The sequence below is a fragment of the Macrotis lagotis genome, chromosome 4 (genome assembly GCF_037893015.1).
Source record: "Macrotis lagotis isolate mMagLag1 chromosome 4, bilby.v1.9.chrom.fasta, whole genome shotgun sequence".
Lineage (NCBI taxonomy): Eukaryota > Metazoa > Chordata > Mammalia > Peramelemorphia > Peramelidae > Macrotis > Macrotis lagotis.
The window spans coordinates 101225996-101252996 of record NC_133661.1 but is presented as its reverse complement, the minus strand read 5'-3'; the positions used below and the strand labels follow the sequence as shown (position 1 = coordinate 101252996).

Here is a 27001-nt window from a genome sequence, read left to right as displayed (position 1 = left end):
ACAGGGCTTTGCCATTTACAACAAACCTTCATTATATTTGCTTAATTGCTGCAATCTGTGAAGCTGTATCTCCTTGTTATACATGTGGGAAACTGAGTCACAGGTCTACAGAATGAACTTTGTTAAGGTTATAGAGGATTCACATATGATCAAAGATTAAGAGCTTATGAGGTCATCCATACATGGTAGAGCTGACATTTGAACCTGTTACTTTGTAAATACTTTATTTGTTTTTTTTTTTTTTTTAGGGTTTTTTTTGCAAGGCAATGGGGTTAAATGGATTGCCCAAGGCCACACAGCTAGGTAATTATTAACTATCTGAGGTCAGATTTGAACTCAGGTCCTCCTAACTCCAGGGCCAAAGCTCTATTCACTGTGCCACCTATCAGCCCTGCACCACCTAGCTGCCCCTGTAAATACTTTAAAAAATATTTTTCCCTGAACTTGACAAACAACATATGTGCCTCTATTGTTATTTTTTTGTCTTGTTTCAGTTAAGCTATGAGCTGTCAGAGGGCAGGGATTATCTCACTTTAGTCTTTGGATCCAAGGTGCCTACCATAGTGCTTGCTGCATAGTGGTTGCTTAATGAGGCTTGGTGATTGATTGGTTAATTGATTGGCTTTTGGATAGTTTCTATTAGAGTCTGCCTTAATGTATGCTTCCATAGAATATTCATCTCAAAACACATGAAGTAGGGAATACAAATAGTATTATTCTCATTTTTTATGTAAGGGATCTGGGACCTAAAAGAGATTTTCTCCCAGGATAATTCTGGGAGCTAGGATTTGAACATGGACTTGCTGATTCCCAGCCATGGTCTTTTCTGTTATTATTATAAATACTAATTATTTTTAGTTACTTGCTGACCAGTAGAAGAAATGAATTTTCACTTTTATCTTGAGGAAGGACCTGCCTGGAGCAAGGAGTGGTATGATGGAACACTGGCACTAGTCTTCCTTGGACATTATTTTATTCTTGACAGAATCATAGTTACTTTGATCATAATGTATTATTTATTTAGTCTTACTGCATTCACATTTCCATGCCTCCTTATAATTATAAAATATTTTGCATACATACATACTCTTATTTAATTCTTACACCTTGATGAAGCAGCTAATGCAAGTATTACTATCCCTATTTTACAGCTGAAGAAACTAAGACTCAGAGAAATAAAATTTTCTAGCCCAAGGCAATATAGTTAGAATGATAATAGTATTTATATGTCACTTTCAGATTTCCAAAGTGCTTTGTACTGTTAAAAATTTCATTGATCAACTTTGATCAACAACTCTGGGAATTAGGTACTATTATCCCAGTTTTACAGCTGAGGTAACTAAAGCACAGAGAGATTAAGGTAATTGCCCAGGGTCCCATGGTTAGCTGGATTTGAATTCAATTCTATTTATACCTAATTAGCGATAGAATTGGACACCCCAGAATCAGAATTCAGAACTGGAAGGTATCTTCAAAAAAGTCTAAACTCCTCATTTGACAGATGACTTTCTCAAGGTGTTCAGTGAGTTAGTGAACTGATTTAGGGCAGGACCTAGATTTTTCCAGAGGTTTTGAAGGGCCCTTCAGGTGGGCTTCTTCTTCCCTCACATACCACATCAATTCCCATCTTCTGTACCTTTGCTTATGTCATTATGTCAATCATCTTTCTTTTTTTCTTTATACCTCTCTTTCTAAGTCTTACCTATACTTCTTTCCTAGTCCTTTACTTTCTGGGTAGCCCATTCTGAGATATTTAACTTCTCTGTGCCTCAGCTTCTTCAGTTGCAGAATGGGGTATAGAAAATATCTATATTATTTAACAAAGCAGGAGTTTTCTTAAGGATTGGATCACATGTGATAGAAGATTTGAAATTGCTTTGAAAAATACAATCCAAACAACTTACATTGTTTATACTTTATCATGCGTAAAGCACATTCGTTTTAACACACACCAGGTAGGGAACACAAGCAATTATTATTCCCCATTTTAAAACAAGAGAACTGCAGTCCACAAGAACTTTGCTTATGATCACACAGTAAATGTGGGAAGCAGGATTTGAATACAGGTCTGCTGATTCCCAGGCTTGTGTTTGCTTCATTGTGAGACTGATGATTCTTAAAACTAGCATTTATATAGTATTTTAAGATTTGCCAAATGCATATGATTTTTTCAACAACTCCATGAGGTAGTTGTTGTTATTTTAAAGATGAAAAAACTAAGACAGAGAGATTTAGTGTCTTGTCCAGGGTCACCCAAGAAATACATGTCTATGATGGTATTGAACTCAATACACTTCAAATGAATTACTCTTCCTAGTGTGCTAGTCTACCTTCCCATCCTATCCTGCATCTCTAGCTTAAGGAACAAGCTTTGTGGGGCCTGGGGGAGGGGAGATGGAAATGGAAAGAGCTTATGCTAAACTCTATATCTACCTTGGAACTGCAATGACATTTAGAAGTTATTGATCCCATTTCTCTCAGACTGGATAGAGATTATTTGACTCCAGCATATCTTTTTAGGTTTCTTTTATCCTGGCTCTCCTCATTTCATGAAGAAACTGAGTTTCAATGAGAATATAGACATTGTTTCCCAGACCCAAGTTAACTAAGGTTTCAAGGTAGAAGAAAAAATGATGATAGCAAGTTGTAACTCACTTATCATGGAGACTAGATTTGTGTTCTTCTAATGTTCTTGCAGAAGGAAGTGCTCATTTACAGATGTAAAGAGAGTTGAAATCGATAGTATTAACTCAAACAGAAACATCTCTATAGCCTCATACTGACTTAGAAGATCATAAATTAACATTACCTATGTTGTACTGTGTTTTTATTTATTTTGTTAAGCATTTCCCAATTATATTTTAATCTAGTGCTCTGAATATCACAATTCTAGTTTGAAGTAAGGAATCACTGTTATTTGAAAGAGTAGTCTATGTTATCTACTTTCCTTATCTATCTTCTTTTTTACTGTTACTAGAAAGAGTAATCTTCATTATCTATATATTCTCATTACTTACCAACTCCTTACTAACTCCTGTACTTTTGAATGATTTTGAGGAAGGTAAGTGGAACTGTGAACTGAGCAACTATCCACCTATGAAGAAAATTATTAACACAACAAAGTAGTTCTTACAAGGAAATAGAACTCTCTTTGTTTTATTGACTTGAAAGAAACCTAATTTTAGCTGTTGCAGTTAACTCCTTTCATTGACATAAATTAAGGCCTTTCTTTGACTTGGTAGAGCTAGTCCTTGGGATTTGCTATCATTGAAAACTAAGTTGATTCGACTAAATTGAATTGAATTGTTCATCTTGTGGATGTCTCTCCAAACTCACTTAATTTGGTCTTTGGATAGACAAGCCATATAATCCAAAAGTCTTGAGTCTTTCTAACTTGATAAGACCTGCTTGTTTGTACTGTGCTGCATTGACTTAGAGAAGATAACATCACCTCTACTTCATGATGAGATATCAGAGTAGGATCTCAATAGAGGGGACATCTATACCAGAAGGGAAAAGTGGAATAACTTTTTTGTCTAACCCTTTGAAGAGAGATCCAAGGTGATGGGGAAATGCAGGAAGGGATTTGGGGACTGGCAGTATGTTTACAGGCTATGAATCTTCAGGTGTGATGAATTTTTTGGGTCATTTTCATGTATGGATAATTAGAAATCAGACAGGATATTAGAACTCTGGCAGAGGGTTGGAGGAAAGGAGATAGAGGGATACTATAAAAGGGAAATATAAAGGAAGAAAAAAAACTAGGCTCGAAATCAGAAAGCTTGTCTTCTAGTGTAACTGTGTCACTTACAGAATAAATGAACTTTGGATCTCATTCCCCTGTCTATACGATGAAATAGTTCTGCTTGTACTGCCTACATCTGTGAGCTGATGGATATCAAAATACATGAGAAAACTATAACATGTTTGACAGCTTTAAGTTGGTGATATTATTGTTAGGAACTTCTTAGAGAAGCATAGTTTTATATATATTAGAGATTCCTGTGTCTGAGAAATTCAAAGCCATTGCTAATGTTTTCCATTTTTAGAATTCTCCAGTTCTGTTCATCCTTTGAGTACAGTAGTTCTCTAGTGGCTTATGGGAAGTGACTGTACTCCATGATTGTGGTTCTCTTTATGCCAATGTTCAGTTTTGATAATTTGACCATTTCTCTTTTGCAGGAATGGTCGTTTTCAAACCTCTCTGCCCTTTTTCTTCCTCTTCCCACTCTTGTACATTGTGTGCTCAGACTTCTGGCAGCCATGGTTTTCTCTTTAGTTAACAGAGTGACTCATTAAACTTCTGCTTATCTTGAATTTCAGTCATCAAAAAATAGAAATACCTGGGTTATTTTTTAAAACATCCTTCATTTTGCTTTTATGAGAGAGACAAAGAGACAAATGAATACAGGATATATTGTGGGATTGATTCCAAAGTCTAACTTCCTAGGCATGCCCTTAGGTTAGTGAAGTTTTCTATGCTTTTCCATGTATATATGGGACAAGACAGTGAAAATAGATAATGAAGGTGATGACTCTGAGACCAGACAAGATCTTGACATGAAAAATGTTGAATTGCCTTCTAAAATTATGTTTTATATTATTTTAGTGTTTGACCTGTTCCAAATCCCTCCTCCAGCCTCACACTCCAACTGATGGGTTTAGTCAGATAATCTGCTATTTTACCTCTGCCACTACCTATCACCCAATCTCTCTGGGACTCAGTTTTCTCATCTGTAAAATGACATCTGAAGTTTTTTCTGATCCTACTTCTTTGATCTTGTGATCTAGCCCCTTTCTCTCAGTAGAGGCCTCAGGCCATCTCTTGTGAACTTTCTCATTTTTAATCCCCTCTATTTCAATCAATCAGTCAACATTTATTAAGTGTTAGACACTGTACTTGGCACTGGGAATATAAAGGGGAAGCAAAAGACTGCCCATTCCCTCAAGGATGTGGGAGATAACATGCAAACAATTATATACAAAGCAAGCTATATATGGCATAAATAGAAACTAATTGAGAGATGGAAGACCCTGGAATTAAAAGGAGTTGAGAAAGATTTTTTTTGGAGAAAGCCCTATGTCCTCATCTAATTCTATCTTTTACTTAAGTGTCAGAGAATGAAGTGATCTTTTAACGATTTGTTCCCCAAATCTCATACCTTTTCTTCTGTAATTAGCACCATCAATCAGTATCTTTCATTTTTAACTTTCCCTTTCTACTGGCTTCTTTTCTTCTGACATTAGGCATATTCCAGTCTCCTAAACAAACTTTTTCTTGAGCTTTCTGTCTCTTCAAGCTTTCTTACAATAGGTCCTGTGAAACAGGTAATGCAGTTGATTCTATTATTTTGCATATGAGGAAATTTAAACTTGGGGATTTAAGTGATTTGCCTGGATCACAATGCTAGGGACCATCAAGATCAAGACTTGAACCCATATCTTCTTGCTGACTCTGGACCCAGCATTTCTATCACTTTGCCAACTTTTTCCTTCTTTCCTTTCACTGTTATTTGAAAGAGTAGTCTATATTATCTAGCTTTCTATCTAGCTTCCTTCTTTTCACTGCTATTTGAAAGAGTAGTCTATATTATCTACCTTCCTATCTATCTTACTTCTTTTTACTGTTACTCGAAAGAGTAATCTATATTATCTACATTTTCTCATTACTTACTAACTCCTTAATAATCTGATTTCCACCTCTATCTCTATACTAATATATCTAATTGCTAAATCTCTTAAAAATCTAATGGTCAAATCTATAGGTGACTTCTCCTCCTTTGACCCTTCTCCAACTTCTGATATGGTTGATTACTTCTTTTTTATTGATAGTCTTTATAGATGCTTCCTCCAAATGTTCCTCATATCTTTGTTTTTTTCCTTTTGGTCTTTCTCTTTCTCTGGGTATCTCTCTGCTTCTGTCTTTGTATACTGTCTATGTCTCTATGTCTGTCTCGGTGTCTATCAATTTCTGTCTCTCTTATCTCCCCTCTCTTGCTCTCATGGTTTAATTGTTCCTTTTACAGAAGTGAATCCCAATGAATATATTTCAATCATTTCCCTAAATAGTTCCTCCATTCTAATTTTTTATTAGATGTTTTCTTCAGAAAATTCCAAAATATTAAAACTTACATTTTCTGAAATGGGATTCATCACCTTTCCACCCAAACCTTCCCCTTACCCCATCTTTCCTATTTTATATTCCCAGCCACCTGGACTTGAGACCTTGGTGCAATTGTTGATTCTCCTTGCTCTAACACTACTAATTCTTGTACATGCAGCATCCTATTGTGTTTCTCTTTATGCTATAGTACTGTCTCCCTTCTTTTCTGCATTCTTCTGCCACTCTAATGCTGGTCCTTATTCCCTCTCACCTACATTAGTTATAATAGCTTCCTAATTTGTCCTCCTTGCCTCCAAAGGCTCTGCATTGCTAAAAGAATAAAATATAAAACTCATAGCCTAATTTTAAAGCCATCCACAATATGACTCCCACCTATTGTATTTTCTCCTTTTATTTCACATTATTTTCCTTCCCACACACTGTGTTTCAGCCAAACTAAACTACTTATGTCGTGCCCTTTCTTGGCTTCTAGCATTCACACAGGGTAAACTCCTCACCTTCCACCAGGCTTGGAATGTGTGCTTCTATGTCTCTGCTTTGTTAAATTATTGTCTTCTTTCAACATTGAGCTCTGTAATTACACTATTCCCTCATTCTCATAAGACTTCCTTGATTTCCTCCCAACTGAAGTGCTCTGTTCCTCAAATTTTGTTATATCACCCTTCCTTTTTCCCTGACCACAGTTGGCTTTGTATCACACAAATCTTTTTTCCTCTATGTCATATTTCTTCTATTTAGATTCTGATCTCTTTTAGGTCAAGAACCAGGTCAATATTCATCTTTGTTTTCCTAGTGTGCTTTTCACATTGTGAGCTACTGTTGAAATTCTATTTATTATCATTATTTTTGGAAGCTTTTCATCTTTATACAGATGTGTATGGTAACTTCCAGTTAAGCAAATAGAATTTCAATTTGAATATCTAAACTTTCAATTCTGGACAAATGAAAATTTATCATATTGAAAAATTACATGTGAGTTATACACTTTATAAACTCAAAGTAACAACTATCCCCTTACTGGGATATAGGAAGACTTCAAATTTGTTCTTCCTATTTTTATCAGTGTTCTAACTGAAGGATTATTTAAGGGGGAAGTATATGTGCATCCATAAAACTTAATTTTATGCTTCTCTTTTGAGATTGTTAGATTATAGATGACTTAGTTGAAAAGGACCAGTTGAATTCCTTTATTTTACAGATTAAAAAACTAAGGCATAGAATAGTAAAATGACTTGCTCAGAGTCTTAAAGATAGTGACAAGGGCAGGATTTAAAATTATGTCCTTTTACGCTAAAATGAGTACCCTTGTAATCAGAGAAAGTCTTTTGTTTCAGGCTCTTGTCAGGTTTTGTCTTTGTTCTTTAAGGTAAGGATCAGGAGACTTGACTGCCATTATCTGACTGTGTGACTTTGGGCATTTGTATTTCCCCTCTAGGACTCAGTTTCCTCATCTGCTACATGAGGATGCTGGATGAAATGACTTGCAAAGACCCTTCTAACCCTGAGATAATTCTAGATAGCCATTATCAGATGTCAGTATCTTTTATTTAAATATTTGTGGTGGGATGGCAATAATGATATGACATGTAATAATTCCCAATATTTATATATTACCTGAAAGTTTGCAAGGTATTATCTGATCTAAGCTATTTTTCTGTCAACCCTTTGAGGTTATTATTATCCCCATTTTACAGATGAATGGATTGAGGCTGAGAAAACCTAATATCACATAGCTAATAAATTTCTTAGTCAATATTTAAATACCTATTCCCTTCCTTTTCCAAGGCATACCTCCTATTCATTGTGCCACATAGGGATATGAAGCAGTATGGCATAATGGACAGAGGAGTGTTCTATGAGTTGGTGAGATATGGATTCAAATCTTTAATTGGTTTCTATCCCAGACATATCTCCAAGTCTAAATCACAAGTGAGTTGCTAATGGGGACACTGGGTGATAAATATAGTTTAGGGCCAAAGAAGTAAAAGAGTACAGGGATACCTGTTTTAAATAGTTCTACAAAAATATGAGGTTAGTTCAAATAATATTTTAGGCAGCTAAGGGGAGGTAAAACCTCCTGGTCTCTAGTGTTAGCTCAGATTTTTATTGACTAATGGATTTGTACGCCAACTCTCTCTCCTCTTGTGTGTGTGTGTGTGTGTGTGTGTGTGTGTGTGTGTGTGTGTATGCACGCACGCAACTTATTCAGTAAGGATTCAAGATATAGGGTTTGATTATAATATATTTATGAGGTGAAACATATCTGACCAGGACAATTATCAATAATTATTTATAATGATGCAGTTTACTTGTGCCCTACATTCTTCATAATAGCCCTGTGAGTTCAGTCATTCACTCATGTTGATTCTTCGAGATCCCATGATCCATAGTCATGCCCTTCGATCTTCCACTGCCTCCTGAAGTCTCTTCAAGCTCATGCCTTTTGGTTCCATGACACTATCTGTTCATGTCCTCCTGTGTCCCCTTTCTCCTCTTAGCTTCAGTCTTTACCAACATCAGGGTCTTTTCCAGTGAGTCCCTTCTTCTCATTATGTGGCCAAAGTACTTAAGTTTCAGCTTCAGTATTTTGCTTTTCAAGGAATAGTCAGAGTGAGCCAAGTAGTACATAATTTTTATTCCTATTTTATAGATAAGGAAACTGAGTTTCTGAAAAGCTAAGTGCTTTATCACGTGGCCACATAGTCCATAAGTGTCAGAGGTAGAATTTGAACTAGGTTTCTTGACTTCCAAACCCAGCACTCTATTCATCATGGCACACTGCCTCTTATTATTCAGGATGTGTTTATATTTCATAACTGTCAGTGTGTTAGAGATGGGTAGGTTGGCTTGGCTGGGCATCACATTTCTAAGCAGCTCTTCCTAAATAGATGGGCACTGAACTTCCCTAGACTCTCAAGCTGACTTCCTGTTCTGGTTTATATAAAATTCACCAAGTAGAGTTTACAGGTAACAAACAAGCAGATGGTGTTCTTGCCATAAAATACCCTTCAATAAAAATGTGTGTACTTATGTACACACACACACACACACACACACACACACACAGAAAGAATCTGAGTGAATTTCCATTGAGGGGGAAAGAATGTCTTACCCTAAGAAAGGAAAATACCTCCAAAGTTAAGCAAATGAGGAATTTCACCTAAAAACAAGAGAATGGTCTTTGTGGTTTAATTTTTTTTTTTTGTCAATGATTTCCTTCAAGAGAAAGTTTTGCCAGAGTCTCTGGGGAAATGTGTGAGAGATTTTGAAAGTGTGAGCCTTTTTTCCAACCAGATTTGTAGAGTGCATTTTGTTTTATTTTTGCTCTTCCATTTCAGAAAGACGGGGTAGTTATTTGGGTGAGACTGTGGTCTAGTGGTTACAACTTGGGACAGTGAGTCAGAACCCCCTGGCTCTGACTATTCCTAGTTTCTCCACTTGAGTCACCCGCCCATGAGGGCCTAGCCCAAAAAGTCACTGTGGGCCACTAAGCATATTTTCTTGAGATATGCTATTTTGGATGTTTTTTTTTTTTTTTGCCAAATTGCTTCTTAGATGTAGGGGAAATTTTCTGTTTTATAGTTATTTGTAGGACCTTTTTTAACTAACTGCTCTTAGAAACAAGTAAAAAAGTTGAACATTACAGAATGTAAAGGAAGATGATTTTTCCTCCAAAGGAGGTAGAGTTTGTGATAGATTTATTATTTTTTAAAATTTTTTCTCTTTAAAAAACCTATTAAAATCATTGCATAATGACAGGTCATCTGCCAAGTTTTTATCCTCTTCAGTTCTTTCACTAGAGAAAGACACTAGGCCATCCCTGAATCTTCATAGAACTGGATCATAATACTTGAATGGGACCTTGAAAAGGTGTTCTAACTCCTTAATTTTGCAACTGGGCAATCTTGAGACCCACCCAGAGAGGAGAAATGATTTTTCCAAGGTCACATTAATAGGTGATTTGGAGAGCTGGAATGAGAACCCAGATGTGCCTCATGATTTTCAGGCTTATTCCTTTAGGTTCCTATTGAAAAATAGCAATCCTTCCAACGCAGTGCCCTTAGCCATCACCAAGGAAAAAACCTTTATGGAGATATAGCCTAGTAGCTTATTTCTGCAGATATTAAATCATAGTTACTAAAGAACTAGAAAAGGAAATGCTTTTTTTTCCTTTCTTGACATCAAAGTTTTTAGCATTGTCATGTTTCATCATCAGATACTGCTATTTTTTATTGGTGAAAATGACATTAAAGAAGAGGCCGTACCATCTGTATTGCTGCTGCACCCTAAGAACCATGGAACTTTTCTATCTTACAGATAAAAATCTTTAATATATTTCCCTTTAGAATATGAACTCTCCTTAAGAGTAGCATTTAATCTTGTTTTTCTTTTTGAATCCCCCAGTCTCCATCCCAGTGATTTTTATATAGTAGACTCCTAATAAATGCTTCATTCATTCATTCATTCTCTTAGATTCATAGATTTAAAGTTGGAAGGGACCTTAAAGGCTATCCTTCTAACCCTCTCTTTACATAGGTGAAGAAACTGAGGAGAATCTAGGTTAAGCGATTTGCTAAGGGTTACATAGGCAGGAAAGAGCAGAACTAAGATTTGAACTGGTCTTCCAATTCAGCTTCATTCTTTACCCTGAGTAGAGCTCCTTCTTTGGTTTCTCAAGAAATTTGATTATTGCAGTATACAAAGATGACACTGATAAGTTTTTTTCCTCCCTTTATGGCAGGGAGAGGTTGGGGTGTGGTGGAAGAATTTGAGTACTTGGGGATGTTTACCTTTTTCTCTGTGCTGACAATTTAACAGACTCTAAAACCTACTTTGATTTCTCTCAAGCACATTGGCATAACCTGTGTTTGGGGTCTTTGCACAGAAAGAGGCCTAAAGCTTAACTTAAGCTCCCTAAGACATATCATAAAACACTATTTTGGAAAAAACCCTAATGATCCATGATCAGAACATTATTATTAAACAAGGGATTGAAATGCTTAAGTCAAGATGGCCTTATTTTTTAAAAATGAAAACTGAGTTGAGTCCATTTCATCAGTTTCAGTGCCGTAATTCCCACAGCCCCTTTTGATTCTAGTTTGCTGAAAAGTTTAATGTTTTTGTAGGCAATTCATAATTTCCACGTTGAGGCAGCTAAGGAGGAAAAGAGCCTGAGCCAGTGGTGTTTTCATAGTGGGATGGTGGGAATTTTTTTCCCCCTCTCTAGAATGTAAAATGAGTGTCAAACTTCTGGGAAAAATCTGGTGAGAGGTATTCCTAGCCCTTCTCAAACCCAAGGCACCACTTTTTTCAAGATATATTTAGGATCCCAAAGAATAGAATTCTTGCTAATTAGCATCATAGGGAAGGAAAGGATTTTCCTCTTGGCTGCAATAGAATTTAATTTTTATTTTCCTCGTTATTATTAAGGACTTAATGCAGAAGTGGGCAGAATCTGTGAAATACATATTTTCTTTCTTTTTGGGGGGATGCATGTGTGTGTGAATATATATATATATATATATATATATATATATATATATATATATGTACATACACATACCCATATGAACTGCTTCCTTGTCAGAGTCCTGACCATGTCTTCAGTCAACAAGAATATTCCCAGGGATTTTGCTTTACAATCTCCAGTGTCATTCACCAATTTGTGGGTTCCTGCAATTGTCTATCATATCATGTCGTTGTTAGAGTTGTTGGGGGTGGGAGTGGAGGAGAAGAGGTGTTTGCTCCAAGGTAACTCTGAAGGCCTGTGTGCCCTTTCTTCACCATCTGGATTCAGTTAACTGACTCTCGGCAGTGGGGCCGAGTCTCATTTCCTCTGACCAGTAATGTTATATAGGCAGTGATCCTGTTCTGCCCTAACATAATTGAAAATTATGTGTATTGTAGGCTCTCAGCGCTGAAATGTAGGCTCATAAAAATATGTGGTGCAGGTAGCCTGTGGAGATTGGATCTGGCACACAATGAAGCTTTTATGTAAAGTAAGAATTATAAGCCTTCACATTAATATTGCATTATGGGAATCACAATTTGTGGGTGGAGGAACCCTTGAGGGAGGCCTGGCACATAGTAGGTTCCTAATGCTTAGTGACTAACATTAATTAAACAAAATTAACATTTCATATTTTATCTAAGACAATGAATGAGTGAAGCATTTATTTAGTGCCTACTATATAAAAATCACTGAGACAGAAATTGGGGAAATACAAAAAGAAAAACACGATAAATGCTGCTGAATACAAGCAGATTTGGCTCATGAGATGTTCGAGGTAGAAAACCATTCCTTGCCCTATGCCACAAGAGCTGGCTTTTGGGGTGGGTTGAGGTTCAATGTGACTTTGTTTTGGCATTTTTGTTTTTTAAAGTTGTGGTGGAGAGGTGAGTATTGGCGTGCTGCCATTTTGGTAGGCCTCAAGGAAATGACTCTGTGGAGTGGTTTTTACCATGTAGCCCATGTGTTTATGTGGTTGGTGCCCCCTAAGTGAGAATGGGAAGAAGTCAGAGGCATACAGTCTCCCCACAGCAGACTGAACAAACTCCCATAGTAGTCACAGAATGTTAGAGATGGATGGGGGAAGTTAGAGAGATCAACTAGTTGAACCTCTTCAATTTTAAGGGAAGTAGTCAGTGGCAGAATTGGGAATATAGGTCCCCAGATATTTCTCTCTTGAGCATCAGATTGATGCTATTGATATCAGACCAAGAAATACAATTTTTGGTTTTCATATCCCAATTGTTTCTTTCTTCCCCATTATTCAGAAATACACATTACCTTTCTATGTTGTCAAAAAAAGTACATTCTTTCCCTGTGATGGAGGTGATCATCTTGGAAAAAGTAAAAGAGCTTTAAAAGTTCAAGACTTTGGGGTGGCTAGGTGGCACAGTGGATAGAGCACCAGCCCTGGAATCAGGAGTACCTGAGTTCAAATCTGGCCTCAGACACTTAATAATGACCTAGCTGTGTGGCCTTGGGCAAGCCACTTAACTCCACTGCCTTGAAACAACCCCCCCAAAAAAGTTAAAGACTTCTATCTACTTAGGAATCTATTTTTAAAAATACCTTGAGAGGGTCACATCTTTTAAGAACATTTAACATGAATAAATACAGCTTTTAATTCAGCAAATATTTATTTGTTTTTTATTTGTTATTTTATATTAAAACTTCCTTATTACTTATATTTTCTGATGTATACTTGATCTTAGGGAGAGAACTGCCTAGGAATTATGTTACTTGAGGTAAAAATAGTTGTCTTGGTGGCAGGCATTATCAGGGATGATATAGAATTTGTGATTGCAGGTGCAGTCATTCCATGAAAAGGGGAAATCTGTCCCCTTATAGATTATGATGTACACCTCTGGGAGTTGTGGTGATATTGATGGTTTTCCCACAGAAAAGAACACCACAGTGATGGGAATTATTAGCATGGTGGCAGAGGACTGGCCAGGGTATCAAGGTCATGGGTGACCATGAGGTAAGGGAAAGGGCAGCAGTCTTTCTGTTTTGGTCTTCCTCTCCCAAACCCCCATATTGGGGCCCTGTGTCTAGTCTTCTGCCCTACTTATAGCTTTGGTCTTGGATTGAACCCTATGGATGATCCGAAGATGAATATGACATAGCTCTTGAACCTCATTCTGATGAAATTTATAATCCAATAGGGGAATTAAGGCATATACATAAATAACCATAGAAAATAGAATTCAATAAGTGTTCAAGGAAGGCCTGGAACAATGTGGTATTGATAGTTCCTAGGAAGGCGAAATCCATTTGGCTTCAGGGCAAGGGAAAAGGGTCAGAGAAGGTTTTTTGGAAGAGATGTTATTTGATCTGAGCCTTTAAAGTGTGGATAAGATTTCAACAGGCAGAAATGGGCAAGATTGTGGAAAGTACAAAGAAAGTATGCCAGCAGTAGGGGCTGACAGGAACCAATGTTTGGAAGTACCTTGGTTGGATTTTCTTCCAGGCAATGGATTACTATTCAAGGAGGATGATGTTACTCTGTGCACTGGAGAGAGAAGAGACTGCAGGTGATAGAACAAGATAATCTTCTAGTCAAGAAGTAATGTAATCTGAACTAAAGTAAATAATTCTTTGCAAATGGATGTTTGAATCAGAAGGCAGATAACCTAAGTTTTGATTTTTTGACACTCCACTTAGTTTTTTGGTGACCTTGGACATAGTATTTCATTTCTGGACCTCAGTTCCCTCATCTGTAAGATGATTGCATTTTAGAAGACCTTGAAGGACCCCTCCAGTGCTAAACTCAATGTCTTATGGAGCCTGTAACCCAGTTTCTTGGTAGTGCCCTATATAACCACAGCAGGAATAAGTTTTCTAATTCTGGAAGGTTGGGACTAGATTTAATTAAGTGATTCCTTTATTCTCAGTTTGAGGGCCAAGTATATAAATTATCTACAGTGTGCATATTCAGAAATGTCTCTGGTCTTTGGAAAGGATTAGTGTGCAAGATACATTTGTTACCAAGAAATATATTTGTTTTGTAGTTTATTAGACTAGAGACTGAATTACCGCATTTTCATTTAATATGTAGTTGTTAGATCAAGTTCAGTTATACACTTGTACTTTGGTCTCTTTCAAATAAAGGATGATTGTTTTAAAAATGAGAATAGTTTGCTTAGAAGAGAATATTCGGGATGGATGGTTTCCTTAGACATCATTGTCTGATTTATTGTGATACAATGGAAAGAGTGTTAGGTTTAGAGTCAGATTGGGGGTTCTAATTCCAACACTACTTCCAAATGATCTTGGGCAAATCACTTGACTTATTCTGGGTCTAGGATTCCTCATTTGCAAAATGAGAGGGAAAGGCTTCTGAGGTCTCTTCCAGTTCTCTATCTCTATCTGTATGTCTCTCTATCCTCTTCCTTCTCATCTCTCCATTTCCCCTCCATCATGATTGGAATTGTATTAATGGGATTGTTCAGGGTAACATTCTTTTGAAGTTAATTATGTCATATTAATTAAATGGTGAAATTAGTCTTTAAAAATGGGTATTATTTTTGGGGTTGGTAAGCAACAATCATGCAGATGGAAATATGTTGCTGCTTCTTTTCACACACACACACACACACTCTCACCCTCTCATGTTTTTGTTTCCCTTTCCAGTATCTCCAGATGAAATGGCCATTGCTTGATGTTCAAGCAGGGAGCTTACAGAGTAGACAAGCCCTCAAGGATGCAAGGTCTCCATCTCCAGCACACATTGTTGTAAGTAATCTCATAAAGACAATTGTTATTATTGAAAAAAGCTATTTTGTTGTTAAAGGTTTTGAATTGTTATACTTTTTCCTGTCTTTTTTTTTGAGGGTGCTTGAGTAGAAGGAGAGTGAGGTAAAGGGGAGACATTGGGTGGGGAGTTCTCTTGATGGTAGTAATTGCCATAAGGTTCTATTGGCTGGCGATATATTTAAGAAGTAGCAAAATCAGAAATAATATATTTTCCCAGATTTGAGAATTTTTCTTTTACTTTACTTGTTTTGGATCCAATCTGGAAGGCAAAGCCACTCACAGACATGGACATATCATTACTATTGTTTTATGAATGGCATCAAAAAGCTGATAAAAAGCCATATTTCCCCTCCACGATCTTCCTTTTTTCTCTTCCATTCCTGTACAAGTAATAGGCAGGAGGTGGAGGAGAAGGGAATCAAAACACAAAAGGAGGAAAGTGCTGCTTTTATGTCTTTGAGTATAGCAATATCTTTTTCACACAGCATTGGAAAAAAAAGATCCTCTGTACCCATTTAATGATATTAGTTAAAAAATGAATTTTGAGAGGCTTATGCTGTATTTGGTGCACGCAGTTCCAAATTTTGTGTATGTGATGTCAGAATCAACTTGTGTTTAGCACTAAGCAGTGACCACATTCATGAAGAGCTTATAACCACATTTATTTTTAATGCAGTTTCTTACTAAAGAGTTTGTAGACATGGAAAGCAGAGTTTGTAAATTAACCTCTTGAGAAGATAGCTTGGATTTATTAGAATATTTCCTTTTTTATATTTTATTACATGTTGGATTTTATATTTTAAAAATAATTAATGGATGACACATTTTTATAATTAATCTATGACAGGTAGAATTATGCAAAACATGGAACCATTCATGTATTTTTTATTGAGAATCATAAAATGCTATCTTTGTATATTTTGCCTCTACATTATGTTTAATTTTTAAAAATGAGATTTAATATATACATTTTTTTAAAAAAGGCAGTCTTAAAACTGAGCTTAAAATTTATCTTAGGAATATCTTCTCAAACTACAGCCATTTTGATATATTTTACTTAGAGAAACATCCCCCTGTACAATTTAAACAGTGGTATAGAATGTGGCACAGTACAATAATAATAATAATAATAATAATAATATTAAATGTCATGAAAACCATTTTTGATTGACATTATTGTATGGGAGAAGTAACCTAGCTTTATGGATCAAGGCTTAAATTTGAAGTCGGGGAAAGCCTGGAGGTCAAGTTCCATTTCTGACACATTTAGCTATGTGACCATAGGCAAGTCCTTTAACTTCTCAGAGTCCCAGGTAACGTGCTAAGAATTTAAATTATAGATCAAGAGTCCTCTATGGGCATTGGTAGGTGGAATGGTTCCATATGTGTGATCCTGATGATCAGTCACACAAAGTTGTGACAAAAATAGCAATAATAATGATAATTATGGAATTTATTTTTGAATATTGATTACTTGGGTATTGTGAAAAGAGTGAGGAGCAGAGCAATGTTGACTGTGAATTTTGTCTAAAAATGTGACTTGAATTCATCAGATGGAATTGCTGTTCCTTCAGTTCATGGAATTCTGGAACATTAGATGAGAAAAGGATCTTAGAAATAAATAACTTAGTCTAGTCTTTCATGGTGTAGGGTAAAGAACATTAGGTTTAGGATCAGAGAACCTGTGTTTTAAACCCTGGCTCTATATTACAATCTTTGTCACTCACCTGTAAGAGGAGGTGAGTGGAAGACTGGATAATTTCTAAGCACTTTTCCAACCCTAAATCTTTTGATCCTTCATTTTACAAATGAGAAATCTGAAGGCTCTTGAATGGAAGTGATATATTCCAGATCACACACAGTTAGCCGGGAGCAGAGTCTGAACAAAAATCCACCCTGATCTTCTGCTTGGTATACTGTCTTTCTAGGCCTTGGCTTCATCTTCCATTAATGATAAGGTTACAATAGATAGCTTCTTAAGATCCCTTCTAGCATTTAGTTCTTAAGCCAATGATCCTAATAGAAACAAAGCTGGTTTGTGTTTGCAGCTTGCTTAGCTTTAATTTGGTGTTCTGGCAGTGAAATTATCAATGTGATAATGCAACTGTCAACTTATGAGCCTTGAATTGGTTTCCCTTATAGGTGTGACAAAAACACAAATAAATGGAGGTGAGCAATTGAGAATTTATCTTGATGCATCACTGGTTGATCTGGATAAAGTTGTAGAGCCTGCGGGACATATAGTTAAGAGATCTCCACGTTTGGAGATCTCCACACATTTTCTTATTCCTTAGACCCCTTTGATAGTCTGTGAAACCTCTGGACTCTTTCTCAGAATAATGTTTTTAATTAAAAACAGAGAGAGAGAGAGAATATATTTAAGATGAGAAAAAAACCCTAATTTCATTGAAATATAATTGTCAAAATATTAAAAAAGCAAAACAAAAACAGGCTTATGGACCCCAGGTTAGGAAGCCCTGCTTTTAGTCCAAACATCTGGTCAAAGAAGTGAAGAAACTAAAGACCAGAGAGGAAAAATGACTTGCCTAATAAATTCAGATCTTCTGACTTTAGTCAGTGCTCTTTCTGATTTACTAGTCCAGTACCTTCAGTTTGCTGATAAGGAACCTCTGGAACATCGTGCTAGCAGAACTGGAATCAGAAACTATAGCTCCTTCCAGTTCCTTTCCACAACAATTTCTCTGCCTGGTCTTGTTAGTGCTTGATTCAATTTGAGCTGATTGGAGAGGTGGAGAATCTTTTTTTCAACCTTTTTTGAGTGTGATATGGATTTAGAAGTGGGGGAGTCCAAGTATAAATCCTAGTTTTGCTATATTATCGGTGTTACCTTGAGCAAGTTATCTAACCTCTCCAGGTCTCAGTTTCTCCTGAGTGGGGAAGTTGAATTGGATGACCACTAATTTGTCATTTAGATCTGAAACTGATTCTGTGATCCTCTAAGATAGCTCATACTCTTAAGATTGACCTCTACTGGTTCAGAAATGGTTGGTGGAAAATTTACTTATGGAAAAAAAAGAAGAGCATTGTTTTAAGAAGGCTTAGAGGTCTTTCTTTCTTTTTAATACAGACCTGCTTCTAGGTCTTTGAAGGAGATCTGGGATGGGCACACCCCATTGTAGGTGTGCCCTTCTGTGGTCTTCAGATCTCTTTCCTTCACTGGCTTTGAATTTGAATTCAGTGTGTAAACTTGGGAAGGTGGCTTGTAGCCAATGAAAACAAGTAGGGTTGTCCAGGTTCTAAGAACCTTATATTCACATTTGGAAATTAAAGATCAGAGCTGGGGGCAGGGACTGGAGGAGAGGGCAGAATATTTTTCCAGGAAGCCTGAGTCAGATTCAGTTGTGGGTTTTGGCTAGGCAGGCAATAGGAGTGTCTTAAGGACCATTTTCCTCTCTTGTTCAGTGAAAAGCATGTTGTTTACCATAGCAACCACTTTGAAGCATGTAGTACCTCAGTGATGGAGACCCTCATCCAAGGAGCCCCAGCTGGGATTTGTAATATGATCTTTTGTGAACCTTACAGTCATCTTAGGGGGACAAAGGGAGTGGTGCTTAGTAGAGGTGATGGAACAAGAGAAGGAAGGAGATGGGGCAAAAGAGGGATAAGCAGTATGTTTATTAAAGATGAACCAAAGTTTGTGAGATGTTTAACATTTGTTTTATCTAAATTATGTGTTTTATTCTGGATAAGTTTGGTCATTGTATATTTGTGTAGAGTTTTTTAATACATAAAGAACATATAAAAATGGAGTCATTCTGAGGAAGTGGTGGTAGTGATGGGAGGAAATCAGGTAAGAAGATTGTAGAAGGCAGCTGGATTAAAATGTTATGTTGTTTCTTCTGTTATTGTGCTTCACACTTCCTTACCCTTAGTCTGTTTAGTTGCTGCTTTGGTTGAGTAAGAATATTTGTCAATTTGAATTGCAAAAAAATATGATTAAGCTTTTTCAATGGGAAGAAAAGGAATGTTAAACCCTGGCCAAATTTGTGTTGGGTCACAGATGTGCACAAGTATTTGGTACATATGTGTACTGTGAGTATGTGAAGTTAATGTATTTGTTGTGCATTATATTCTAAGTCCGAATAACATTTGGATCTCTGTAAGATTTTTAATGAACCTCATCTACCAGTGTTAAAATTAGTCACTTAACTCTATAATGTTCCAGAATTAGACTTTGACTACAAACTAACATTTATTCTATTTTTGTGTTGTAATATTTTATTTTAAAAATGTGATTTCTTAATCTTTCATCAACAATATTTAAAAATAAATGACTTAAAATCACTTCATAATTTCTTTGAGATTTAAGATATTTGCTAGTATTTTGACCAAATGATTTCTTAATTTTTGACTTAAAAATCAGGAGCAGAGGTTATGATTAGTAAAGAAATTGATAGCTACATATACCAAGGAAAAATAAATATTTTCTGGTAACTTCCTAATAGGTGAGGATAGTAGTACCTAGAGAGTCAACCCTTTAGCAAAATTTAGATCCAATAGAGATTTATTTTAAATTTTTGTAATATCATGCAATGAGTAAATATGCCTAACAGGTAGAGTTTGAAATTACAAAAAAAGATATTAATTAAAAGATACATAACAAACCACACATTTTAGTTCCTGTAACTGTCACATATCCTGTTTGTTATATATAATCCAGCTGCTGCTAATCTGTGTTCAGAAGTGAAAGGGAATTATACCCAAGGGATGCTGTCTTCATTAACCCACCAAAAGCAAATGTGAATTGATATGAATTCCATTCTTTTAATTTTTTTTCTCTCCCTTTTCAAATGACTTGAATTTAGACTTAGGAAATAATCACATCCCCACCCCCACCCCAATCCCTTTTCTTTTCCAAGTTACTGAGTCTCTTGCTGAGGGCTGGGGGTGTCTTTGGCCCATTCAAAACTTCTGAAATGCTTGTGAGTCATCTTTTTCTATTTCTTGACTAGATTTTGCCTATTTCAAAATAACTGCAAAAAAGGTGGAATCCTCCTGAGTTGTAGTCTTCTGAGACAATATGCTCAGTTGAAACTACTCCAGCTGATTGGGTGAGCTTGTGGGTTAGAAGGCTTTCCCTGGATGCTACCTCTGGTATCTTTGCTATACAAAGACTTTCATTTAACTTCTCTTTGTACCTAGCAAAAAGAGATGCTGTACCCCAAATGGTGGTATTTTGGCATAGTATATCTTTTACAGAACGGCAAAAGGCTTCCCAAATTCCTACAATTTCTTCGGGGTTGACTTTTGAAGTTGATGTGGATTTTTACCTTGGGGTAGATTTCAAGTGCGGCTTGTTCTTCTGAGTAATGAGCAGAGAGGTGTGGGCTAAGAAAGCAGGCTGAGTCCTGAAGAACAAAGGATGCTAGGTTGCAGTAGCAGGGTGGTGTTTTGTTCTTTTTTCCCCCATTTTTGTTTAAATGCTGAAGGACAGAGGAAAACTCTCACGAAATATGAAATGATGGGAAAAACTTGAGGCAAAGCTTGCTTCTTGAGGTATGGGGCTTTTTTTCCAGTATGTAAAGAAGATCATATATTTCTGATTATTTTTGTTGCTGAATTGGGGAGGGAAGGCAGTGACTTGAAATTTAGAGTCCATAGCACCTTCTTTCTTGGTGCTATGGAAAAGAGTCATAGTTATTAGGCAGAGTCACAGGACCTGGTAAATCATTGAAACTTATTCTTGGTGTGATAGGGCAAATCACAGGCTTTTGTAGCTCTAAATCTATGAAATTTGCGATTAGAGAAGGAGCAAAACTACTTTGAGAAATCATGCCCCATCCTGTCTTTTTTTTTTTTTTTTGGCTGTTGCAACTATTACTGTATTATAGAGGCTTCTGGGGGCACCTTTTTAGGGGGTCATGACCTCCTTTGAGAGAAAATCTTTGTGGTATAAGCCTTCTTTTTCAGATATTGATTTAGGTTCATAACCATGCCTGGTTTTGTAAGGAATGGATGGAAGAAAAATCACTTATTAATCACTTAGTGCATGCCCAACACTGTGCTAGATGCTGCAAGTATCAGAAGCCATACAAGGTGCTGATCTCCAGGACTTAGCATTCTCCTAGAGGGAGACAATACATTGAAGAGTGTTCACTAAGCATTTATCAAGTACTTATTTTGGGTCAGGAATTAGTGCTAATATTTAGTATGTAAAGACAGGCAAAATCCAGGCCGTGCTCTCAAAAAACTTACATTTTAGTGGGGGGGAGGTGTGATAGGATGTAAATAACTAGGAACAGACAAGACATATACAGTGCAGCCATCTCTTTATATTGGAATCTTCTGATAAGATTCCCCAAGTCAGCTACCATATATAGAGAGGAGTCTCCAAGGGCTAGAACCTTGAGGAGGCACCTATGTTTAGTGGGTGTGACCTAGATATATCACTATCAAGAAAGACTGAGAAAGGGTGGCCTTAGAGATAGAAGAAGAACCAAGAGAGGACAGCTTCACCAAAATCCATGCAAATAGTATATCTAGGAGGTACTGGTGATTTAGACTGCAGAGTAGTCAAAAAAAAGAAGAAGATTGAGAAAAATTCAAGAAACCTGAATTTTAATAGGGGAAGATGGTATATTTTGAAAGTGATATCCAGGGAAGTTTGTTCTCTTGCATTACAGGGATAATTACAGAGAATTCTTCCCTGAAGCAGTTAATTGACTGCATCATTTCCAAAAGCAATGTTGCTGTTATTTTGATTATTGGGGATAGAGCAGATAGTAGAAGCTGAGGTGAAGGCAGGAGAGATAGAAAAATGGTTTTAGTAGACTAGTAGATGGTTTGTAAAGAAAGCATCACTTAATTTGAGAGTGGTCAAATGTTACGCCCTAGACAAGTTTGCATTCCTTTTAGTCACCAGTTGAACACTCCCAACTTTTAAGGTTCTAAGCTGAGAAGAATATTTCCCTTGGGACTCTGGGCATGAATTCTGGAGAGGGGGTCCTGGTCCAGGTGGGGAAAGGGTTATCAGTAAGACAAGATAGATGGAGATATGACCTGGTTATTTTTCTGAATTCCTCCTAAATCTGCAACATTGTATTAGGCACTGTGGTATGCATGTTATGATTCTGCCTGCTGAGAAGTATACAGTTTGGTTGAACTGACAAAACTAACACACAAAGCTATTATTGAATGAAACCAAAAATCTATAATTAAGTGATAAATTATATAGTATCTGGTCTCCAAGCATTCAGAGATTGGAGAGAAGTTATTGTTACGTTTGGAAGTATTTGGGAAAGAGAGGTTCAGTCACAGGACCATCTTTCTGCACTGATTGTGGAAGGATCCAAAAATGTCTTTTTTGGGGGGGCAGCTAAGTGGTACAGTGGATAGTGGTCTGGCCCTGGCAGAAGGAGGACCTGAGTTCAAATTTGGCCTCAGACTCTTAATACTTGCCTAGCTGTGCAAGTCGCTTATTAATTGGGCAAATTACTTAACCCCATTGCCTTAAATAAATAAATAAAAAATTTTTAAAAATGTCTTTTATTTCCTAGATAGGGTAGAATAATAGCAATTTGATTGCTGTTGTTTATCTTTGGCCTCTTGTCCAGTAAAGACCTAGTAATCCTTGAGAACATAGGGTCCTGACTTGAGTTATCACAAAAACTTTTGTTCAAGTATTATAGACTTTGTTGGGACTTCCTTCTTTATCCTGGATAAAAGGGTGAAGATGCTTGTTCACATTGCTTAGAAAGAGATTTGGTCTGTTTTGGTTTTGAGATGGGATGCTTCCTTCTGTAAAGAAAGCAATCATCAGAATCAGTTAGAGTGCATTTTTAATAGATTCTCTTTAAAAAAAATTAATGTTGCTTTTACTCTTCTATAGCCGTAGGACCCATATAAGAAATATATGTGATCAAGTAAAACTAATTAATGCATTGGCCACATTTGGGGAAAAAATGTATTTTTCACCTCACATTTATAGCCACCATTCCTGGGTAAGGAATGTTAGATTTGCAGTATTCAGGAGTCAAGACTGATCACTGTTTTGTTGGCATTTAAATAAAAATACAGTCAACATTTGGTAGGTAGCTAACTACCAGTTTGATGAACATTTTGATGTTCAATGGAATAAAATGCAAGTTTGCTGTTAATCTTTGCCAGGTATCATAACTGTTCTACAAAGCAGGGATTCTGAAATTTTTGTGTCATGGATTCCTCTGATAGACTGGAGGAACTTATGGATCCCTTTTCAAAAATGTTTTTAAATGAATAAAATAAAATATATAGTATTATGGAGGAAATCAATTATTTTGAAATAGTTATTAAAGTAATTCTTTTTTTTTTTAAAGTTTTTTGCAAGGCAATGGGGTTAAGTGATTTGCCCAAGATCACACAGCTAGGTAATTATTAAGAGTTTGAGGCTGGATTTGAACTCAGGTCCTCTTGACTCCAGGGCTGGTGCTTTATCCCACTGTGCCATGTAGCCACCCCTATCAAAATAATTCTTTAAAAATTTTTTCTCCCTTTGACCCCAGGTTAATAACTCTCCTATATGTGATCTCCTTTATCCCTTCTAGTACTGATATTCTCTAAATGGTTATTACCTGTAATATTAAAGGTTGCCTTCAACTCACTCTTATACATTGCATCTATTTTTTCCCAGTTCAGGGAATACAGAATTCCAAGCTCTTTAGAAGGTTACATAACAAAACTTTAGCACTCAATTCATTATGAGATTAAAGGGAGGGGGGAGAGGAACTGGAACTAAACTGTCAAATATACTTGGAAGTAGATTTGTTTTCATAATTTGGGCTGTGATTCTAATGAAAACCCTAATTTGGCACTCACTCCCAGATATTGTGTTATTACCTCTATTATTTTATTTATCAAGTAAGCATTTTGAGGGTAGGGACTTTATAATATGCTCCTTCTATATTTCCCTCTCAGCATATTCTAAACTCCCTACCCCCTTCTGTCGAGTAAATAGTCAATTAATACTTGATTTGGGTAGAAAGTCAATTCGTGATATGGAAATGAGGTTTATTTTAACATTTTTTATTGTCTCCTGATGTTATTATTAGCTCCTGTAAAAATAGGTTCAAAGGATTGATCAAAGATTTTGCTCTGGTATAGAATTTATAGTTCATCTAATCCAGCTATTATTTTTCAAAGATGAGGAAACTAAGACCAAAAGAGATTAAATGATTTCCCTAAGGTTATTCTAAGGAGTAAGTGACTGAAGCAAAATTCAAATTCTGATTCCAAATCTAACATTCTTTCCACAACAAAATAATCTCTCTGTGGCTTGCTTTTCCCCCTTATTTGGGAACCTGTATTTTTTGAGATGATTTCTTTCATGGTATGGTTTGTCAGTGATTGAAGTTAAATTCCATTTCTCAGTGAACTGTGCTGGGCCATAACAGTTTCATTAATGTGGGACCTGATTCTCTAGATGGCTCTGGAAGTTAAATCTCCTCTGTGTGTCTTCATTCTAAGGCCCAACTTCTATTAATGGGAGACTTGAGAGGTAGAGCTGAATCATAGATGCAAGTCTGCATGATTATAAGAGTGGGACAACAGCCTATTGATGTGTGGCTTTTATTTCATGACTTTTTTGTTGCATTTCTTTTATGGTGTCAGAAACCAAATAGACTTACTAAAAGCTCTAAAATCAGGTTTTAGCTCCTCCTTTTCTGCTTCAATGTGTTTTTTTAAAACATGCTTTTCCATTTTAATAGAAGTCTATAATTACCTAACTGTCCATGGGATGCTATGGTAGCTAAGCTGAGAGTAGAGCCTGTATTTATTGAAAATGATACCTAATAGCTATGTGACCCTGGGCAAGTCGTTTAACTCTGATTACCTCTCCCAAAATAACCAAATGGAACTATGAATGAACTTTCCTTTGACAGTCTATTGAGCGCCACTATTCCACCAACCTGGCCCTTGCTCATCACTGTGCTTAATGCTAGGTGTTTGGGGGAATCTGTGATTTCATTTCTTAATCACTAAAGTCAGTAAGGCAGGGCATGAACAACTCTGATTCATCCTGCCTCAAATGTGACAGTCCTTCAGTAACTTAGGACATTGATGATATTGGATCAAATGACAGTTGAACTGACTGGGCCCTGGTCCTGTCCACTCAGCTTATTTTAATTGTGTCCATAGTTTGGGAAGTCTTGTGGTTCTTGTTTTCTGTTCCTGTACTGGACCATAACCAGAGCTATATGAAGGAATTAATTATTCCTGGACAAATTCATTTATTTGTGTCCTGAGTCTGTGCTATACCTCCCCATTGCCCTCTCCATGTTGGACAAAAGGTGGGCTTTGCAACAGAGCAGTCATGATGAGTGGACTGTGGGGGGTGGCAGGCAGCTATATGTAGTCACTTGCTCCAGCAGAGGACAACAAGAATAAGTGAAGGCGTGGCAGACATCATAAAGAGGAGAAGTAAAACCCCTTTTCACCTATTAGGGACATATCTGTTCAGGGAGGAAGGGTTTCTGTCTTCCACACTTTCCTCCATGTCAGTGCTCTAGGGCAAAATCCTAGTTGCCCTAGGATGGTTATGCCTTTGCCAAATTCTGAAATGAAAAAAGGGAAAATGTGAGTAGATCAGAGGGAAGGGATGATCAGATAGACCTGCTCTCCTCTCAAAAAAACCCCAACAAAACTTGAAATTCATTAGTAACCTGTGTTATATCTGTAAAACTTTTAAGGATTCAGGAATGTCATGTTAGAAACCCATTTTCCTGTCAAAGCTGTCATGGCAGGTGAACCCAAGCTAGGAGGATGTCCATCACAGGACACTTAATGAGTTAGAGATGGTAGAGTCATCAGGCTTCCTAATCTGGTAGGGCAAAGATCCCTTCTTCTCTTGACTTTTAAGTCACAGAAATCTGTTTTCTCTCTCAAATCTTACTTGCCTGGCTGCCCAGGTGCTGATGGTGAAGAAAACAGCAAGTACTTAAAATTACCAAGGAAGGAAGGAAGGAAGGAAACCCAACAGCACAGGCAGGCCTTGGGACCAGTGTGTTCTTCAGTCCCTAGGGACCTCTCACATTGCTATGGTGACAAAAAGCCAGGGCATTCCTTGTTTCTCCTGCCTCTGAAGTTGAGCCAGCCTTAGAAGGGCACCCGTGCAGGATTCTGAGAGAGCCGTTTTCCTAGTGCTAGAAGCCAGAAGCCAACTTAGATTTAAAATAAAACTTAGGGGGACAAGAAGTGTAGGCAAGAGGAGAGGCCTTGAGGCCTTGGGGAAGGAGAGAAAGGGATTGAAGACAAAAAGTAACATAATTTTGTCCTGGGAAAGCTTCCTTTGGGATGATATAATAGAAACTCAGAAATAAAATTTGGAAAGAGGTAGCACCTCTGGAACCAAGGCTTATAAAGTAGGGAGTGTCAGAAAATTCTTAGTTACCAGTGACAAAGTTGAGGAATATTTAGTCAGGACTCCATGAGTATACCTAGTTTGATCACAGAACTGAAGGTGTCATTTTTAAAAGGGTACTGTGCTTGCTGCCCCTTTTCTTCCTTTTTTTTCCTTTTCCCATTGGGTTTATACTGCCTTCCCACCCCCATCCCACCCAGGTGCCTGATGTTAATAAGCTATCTCCATCTCCCTCAAGAAAATAAAAGAGTCTTTT

The 27001-nt window shown here is 36.9% G+C and overlaps 1 protein-coding gene across 38 annotated transcripts in view; it reads left to right on the top strand.

Moving 5' to 3' along the window:
* Positions 1-27001, top strand: part of TCF7L2 (transcription factor 7 like 2) — a 230962-nt gene that overhangs the window by 75185 nt on the left and 128776 nt on the right. For all 38 annotated transcript variants that reach the window (XM_074233677.1, XM_074233664.1, XM_074233655.1 and 35 more), the window contains one exon: positions 15267-15368. In XM_074233677.1, the coding sequence (XP_074089778.1) occupies positions 15267-15368 (102 nt within the window). The remainder of the gene's footprint in view (positions 1-15266; positions 15369-27001) is intronic.